The sequence below is a fragment of the Priapulus caudatus genome, unplaced genomic scaffold, assembly GCF_000485595.1.
Source record: "Priapulus caudatus unplaced genomic scaffold, Priapulus_caudatus-5.0.1 Scaffold846, whole genome shotgun sequence".
NCBI lineage: Eukaryota > Metazoa > Priapulida > Priapulimorpha > Priapulimorphida > Priapulidae > Priapulus > Priapulus caudatus.
The window spans coordinates 25,401-32,174 of record NW_014577907.1 but is presented as its reverse complement, the minus strand read 5'-3'; the positions used below and the strand labels follow the sequence as shown (position 1 = coordinate 32,174).

General features: G+C 45.4%; 1 protein-coding gene across 1 annotated transcript in view; it reads right to left on the bottom strand.

Annotated features, from left to right (window-relative positions):
* LOC106813937 (small G protein signaling modulator 2-like) overlaps window positions 1-6,774 on the bottom strand; it is a gene marked incomplete at its 5' end in the record, with an annotated part of 54,601 nt that overhangs the window by 40,277 nt on the left and 7,550 nt on the right. Inside the window, 5 exons of the mRNA XM_014818184.1 lie at window positions 1,085-1,137; window positions 1,395-1,496; window positions 2,772-3,005; window positions 4,543-4,757; window positions 5,685-5,749. Of these exons, the coding sequence (XP_014673670.1) occupies window positions 1,085-1,137; window positions 1,395-1,496; window positions 2,772-3,005; window positions 4,543-4,757; window positions 5,685-5,749 (669 nt within the window). The remainder of the gene's footprint in view (window positions 1-1,084; window positions 1,138-1,394; window positions 1,497-2,771; window positions 3,006-4,542; window positions 4,758-5,684; window positions 5,750-6,774) is intronic.

Genomic DNA, 6,774 nt, shown 5'->3' with positions numbered 1-6,774 from the left:
TCTGGCTAAATTTGCGCAAGCATACGCACATGCATACATGCACGCAAATGCACGCGTACAAGCATGCACGCACATGCTCAAATGCACGCGCACGCGCACCATCACGCACATGCATACTACGCATGCGCACACACGTGGCAAACTACTGCTAACCGAACTAGAAAACATGCAGCATCCAGGGTCTTACACTGCGGCATACATGTAGTACGTACGCGCGCATGCACACGCTACGATGCTACTCACTCACACTCACGGGAAAACACGCCTCTCATCGCAGCATCCACCTCCAGCAGCACTATACTACGGACACGACACGGACACGACACGGGAGAGACAATTAGCAGCCGACAACAGCAGCATCATTGATTCGGTCGCCATGGCAACCGTGGCGCGAGAGCGGCGTGCGACACCAGCGCCGCGCGTCACAGTGAGAGCAAGTTACAGACACGCTCAGAAACGACCACGACAGCGATTTAGACTGGAAACTTGAACTTAATATTAACGCCTGTCTAAACCCCGCTGTGAATGCACCCACTGGGTTATTAATTATCTCATTATCCAAGAAGAGAATGCTAGTTACTGACCTCTCTTTATCAATAATCGCATGTTGCAAGTCCACTTCCCCTGTTATTACGCAGACACAGCTTTCATGAATACATATCATCCTCTTAAGACCATACGGGCAGGTTAAACACAGGAAAACTATCCACTAAGATGACTGAGTCAACCAATCAATCAAAATAATATTCAGGGCTTGTATATTATTTGCTCTGACCTCTTTCACTCCACGTAGGCCCTATTCAGTTTACTACTCAATGTCTGCTTTACTGAAAGCTGCAAGATCTCGATTCGTACATCTCGATATATGTCTCAATATGTCTCGATCTGTCTTGGCGACGTCTCAATTTGTAAGATTCGTACACTAGGCTCTTCTATGAATTCTCAGATAAGATGATAACCAGAAAAGAAAACAATGAAGGCGAAAGTCTGTATGGTTGTCGCCCCACTGTCTAGATATACTGTCATTGCAGCAGCTGTGTTTTTTACCTGAAATTTTTTTACCTGATTTTACCTAATTTTTTACCTGAAAATTGTACCTGAAGTTTTTACCGAGATTGCCGCATCATATCGTGCTTGCTCAAAACAAGAACACAAGCACACGGGGTGTATATGTGGGGGGTAGGTGGGCAGGGGGGAAGGGCATTCAGTCGACGCTGTAACAACAGACGGACAGATGCATGGTATATATATACGACGACGCAGCACAAGCCTAGGCACACTCCTAGACACTACTTCCTATACGCTGGCCCCTTCACAAGCAGGGCAGGTGGTTAGGGTAACTTGTAACTCTCACTACGTAGGGTTGCTACGCTAGCGTATTATTAGATAAGTACCGTGTCGCTTTGCTCAGTAACGAGGCTGTAGTAGGCCTTAGTGATAGAGAACAAATTGTTGCTTTTCCCCTCCTGAGCCCTCCCTGCATAGTAACAGTAACCCTGACGGAAGGAAAAAAACACGACACGTCATGAGCCGAGATGTATGTGAGAAAAAACACTGAGGCACACACGACAAAGCAGCGTATAACAAGCGACTTTCTAAATCCACTAGATAGAGACACAGGCACTTGGGGCGTTTCAATAAAATATAATGCTAAATAAATACGAAATCTATTTACTACCAAAGTCTTAATGTTTCTCTACTCTCCTTCGCCTATTATTGCCGACAATTTCCTGTAAATGCCATGCAAATGCTATATATATGTGTCAGTGTGCGGCAGCGAACGTGTGGTGTACATGTGTGTTGCATAGGAGCATTTGTACGGCATTTACAGGAAATTGTCGGCAATAATAGGCGAAAGAGAGTAGAGAAACATTAAGACTTTGGCAGTAAATAGATTTCGTATTTATTTAGCATTATGTTTTATTGAAACGCTCCTAAAGTGCCTGTCGATAGAGAGACCACGTTTGCGTCGCCATGCAAGGGAGATACACGCAAAACACGACGGATTTAATCGAATTTTTATTTGATCGGAGGGATGGGGGGGAGATTGTTCTTGCCCGAGCGGCATCCGCCATTGCGAAATGTTTGCGTTCGAGTGGATCGTGAACATACGAAGTGCTCATGATTCTCAACGTTTACACAAGCGCGTGTGCAAATATGCTCTTACGCGCGCGTGCTTTTCGCATTGTTCACGGAGAAGACGCGCTCGTGAAAATATACACCGCGGAGGCAAAAGACCGACCGCGTCGATACACGCTCAGGGAACATTTTCGCGCTTCATGTTGGAATGACGGCGCATGATTTCGCAGATCAAACAAATTGTTAGAATGAGTTTGTGATGAATCTTCTGCTCGACTTAAAACGAGTTTTGACGATCGATTTTTTCAAGGTCGGCTCGAAAAGCCGCCATTTCTCGGCGGTGGTGTTTTTGGCGTACGGCTCAAGAACCCGAGATGTTATCGCAAAATTAAACCAACTTACACATCGATGCTGCACGTTCGTCTGTGCCATGAGATGAGCCTCAACTTCCCAAAACAATAATATCCCCACCCCCAAAACAATACTATCCCCTCCCCCCCAAAACACATAAACACATTGGTGGTTTGCACAGCTTGTGAAGACGTCGATACTAATCACAGTGCTGTGACGACGAACGGAGACACCGAAATAGAAACCGCACACCCCACCCACACTAGCGAAAACTGGCAACCACACCCACATGCTCTCGGAACCCATGCTGACGCCCGAAAAAAAAACCCGCGCGCACTCACCTCCGAGCTGAGGCTGGGGTCCTTGCCGACGAGCGGGATGTCAGTGCTGCCCTCTGACGACAGCTTGGCGAGGTTGGCGGCCATGATCTCTTTGTCGCGCTGTCGCACGATGGCTTCCACGGCGAGCCACTCCGACATCGTCCTCTCGTAGTTCGTCCGCATCTCCTCGTCCTGCTTGATGCGCTGTGACTCGCTGCTGCCGAAGCGATAGTGACCGAGCAGGTAGGGCCACACCTGCGCGCGCGAGGAAAACAAGAGAACTGCTAACATCGAGCTGCCATGACGTCGACGTAGACGAAATATTAAATATAATAAATAATAATATGATGAAATGATATACGTTATAATATATAATAATAAATAATATATATATATATATATATATATATATATATATATATATATATATATATAATATATATATAAATATATAATCATAACGTTATATAATAAATAGAATTAGAAGAACGTAAGAAGAAAGAAAAAAAAGATACAAAACTATAAGAATGAAAACGAAACCCTTGAAGACATAATTTCCTAACTAATACTACATTCCCCAAAAAAGATTTGCGAGAAAAATCAGTAAAACAGTAAAGTTTCACGAGAGAAGCAAAACGGTTCACCGACGAAGCGGCAAATAGACTACAAAACTAAAACTGAATACCGCGCAAGTGAGCAGTAGGAAGGAAACAATGAATAATTGATTCGCTGCTGAAGTGTAAACTGTACTTCTGGAGGGACAATAAAGTCACGTTAAACTTCACCACCAGCTGTTGACTTACTGTACACGCGACACAGCAAAATGCGGAACAGCGGCTTAACCTCTCAGACAGAAATTAATTTGCGCACGACGTTTTAATCCTAAAATCAATATAATTTTTTTAATATCAGGTAAGACAGCTTAACGCCCTCCTGGCGTGATTCTGTGCTTTTTGTTATTTGCCAAATGCTTCTATGTTTATTATTTTGAATTATGAATGATTGTTGTATTATTTTTGGAGAAATTGGTCGAGAGTTGTGACGAATTACACACAGATGCATTCGTATGCATTCGTTCAGACGGTCTCGACTTACTTCCGACATCAGAAAAAACTGCTGCTGATGTGATTTCGACAGACGTCAGACCACCTGATGGCTGTTTCCGTCATATTACCGCATAAACATCCCTATCAGCAAAGCCTTCGAGGAAGGGTAAACCTAAGACTAGCAGTAGTAGCTATTATTGTCCAGGGGTGATGGGAGGGATTGTTGGGGGGAGGGGTGACTGTTCGGTAGGGCTGGCGACGAATTGTTTCCAGGTGTTGTTTTCGGGGGGGGGGCGGCGAAGTAGTAGCTCCAGGTAGTAATTTAAGGGGGGGGAATTGTCAGAATGGATTGTCTGGGGCGGTTATTATCCAGAAGGTAATTATACGCAGGTAAAACTATCCAGGGGCAAGTGTACAGGTGATTATAACGGGGAGAAGGAGGGTGATAATCCGGACCTCCTGGGCAAGTTATACAAGTGGACATTCTGGAAGAGGAGGGGGTGATTATCCCGGGCGAGGAGGGGCTATCATCCCGGGGGAGGGAGGGAGCGGCGATAATACCGGGGCAGGGAGCCGGATATTAATCCGGGGTTAATGCATCCGGGGAAGATACGGGCTGTGATATTCTGGGAGAGGAGGGTGATATCCGGCGGGGAGAAGGAGGGGGTGATAATCCGGGGGGCAAGTATACAGGTGACATTCTGGAAGAGGGAGGGGGTGATTATCCCGGGGGGAGGGAGGTATACCTGGTCTCGGATCTCGTGCTCGACTCCTCCGTAGTACACCAGCCTCATGATCTCCGTCTCCTCGGCGACGATGCCGTCCTTATTCATCTTCCTCCACAGGCTCTCGGTGAGCCCCCTGGTGGCATCGCACGGCGCGTCTGCCGGCACGATGCTTGGGTGAACGAGGCCAGACAGGTGCGTTCTCACCGTGCGTAGGTGTCTGCAGTACGCCAGCCCTGCAAGCGAGCGAGACAGATGCCAACCCGTAAGATCATCGTCCGCTATCGTCAATATCAGCGTCAGTTCGCATCAACATCATCGTCCGCTATTGTCAACATCATCGTCTGCAGCATGGGGTATGTTCAGGCACGAGATAATCGTCTGCACTTTGGCGCCGTACGATCGAATCAGCATTGACACGAGGTTTCGCGAGGTTTAATTTGATCCCTCCCTCATCTTCTGACATACAGACTTTTGACGCAAAAGTTTCTCCGTTACACGCGCGCGAAAGTCAGTGGATTTATTGCAACGAGCTTCCATTAATGAGCCCGCGCAGTACGAGTCAGACGTGATCCCCAACTTGATTGACTGGCTGCATTATACGAAATCGCATTGTGCAAAATCGATTAGCAAAACACGAGCCTGAAATTCGATCTGCAAACGCTGCTATGCCCCCCCCCCCGAGCGTGTTCTTTAGTCGATTCTATCCACGCCGAGAAGCAATTAAATTAAAGTACAATTGCGTTTGTGGAAACTGTAACAATGCTCTCGTGCAATCATTACGATGTGGTCATGCATGCACGATCACTCGCGCTCATTATCCTCGAGGGGTGATTGTACCGTGACAGTAAAATATCGGCCTTCCGTGACAGGAGAAACGACAACTCATCGTGCTAAATTGCAGCATTACTTGTTGAGAACCCGATTATCGTTAGCGTCGAAACGAATGACGCATCGCCAATCGAATTTCTAGTGAACATTTTCAAAACACAACTTCTCCACAGCACACACTGCTCAAAGTTTTCATTGGGAACGAGTCTTCTTTACGAAACACTGCTGATCATTTTCATTGTCAACTAGTGACAACTATGATTACATGTATTTATTTTTAATAGCTGCATGTGTATGTTGCACGTGAGGATGGTATAGGCTTGCGGACTTACATCCGTAGAATGCTCGTGATATGATTTGTTTCTTCATCGTCTGACACAGCTGCTGCAACGTGTCCCTGCAACCGAAAAAACATCATGCGTGTATTATATAATCATACTGTATAATATTTCGTCTTGGTATATTATTTTAGTATATTTATTATTACATTTTCATTATGTGTGTGTGTGTGTGTGTGTGTGTGTGTGTGTGTGTGTGTAACAGTGATGTATCATGTATAATAACAGGGCCTACATGGAAACCAGCAATGTTGTTGTTTCGTAGCCACCCTGTTTTGATGAATAAAATATACTAACTATTATCGTAAACAACATGAAGAACACGACATGAAGATGTGAGGATCACTGACGGAATAAAATCCGAGACATCACGGCATTGCTATTATATTGGTTGGATTAAATAACGGCATCGTAGCTGCGATGGATCGCCGAGACTGCATGAGCGCGTGAAAGGAATAGAGAGTAGGAAGAAAGAGAATAAAGAAATGTTGGAGAGAGGAGTCGAGAGTTTGTTTAGGAGGAAATTAAGAAAGTGAGATGCGGAAATGAGAAACTTATAGATAGAGAAGGGGTAGAAGCAAGCGAGGAGGGATTTGGTGAGATGGAGGGGATAAGAAACAAGGAATAGCGAAAGAGAAAACGAAAAAGATCAAAAGAGAATCGTAGATCAATACAAAGATGAAAAGTAAATGAGAAAGACAGATAGCGAGAAAGACTAAGAGAGAGATTCAGAGACCAAGACCAAGAGCGAGAGAGAGAGAGACAAAGAGAAAGAAAAAGAAAGAGATGGAGACGTAAAAAGCGAGAAATAGAAGGAGAAAGAGAGAGAAGAGCAAGAGACCAAGAGAAGCGAGGGGCAGGACGAAAGGAGAGTGAGCGGAAAAAACGAAATGAAACTAACACGAAAAGAAATCATACACCTCACACATGCACCCACGTACACACGTACACACACACATGCACACACGCACACACACACAGGCACACACACACACGCACGCACAATTCACAAATACGCACACACACAAAATTCACAAATACGCACACACACAAAATTCACAAATACGCACACACAGGCACGCTC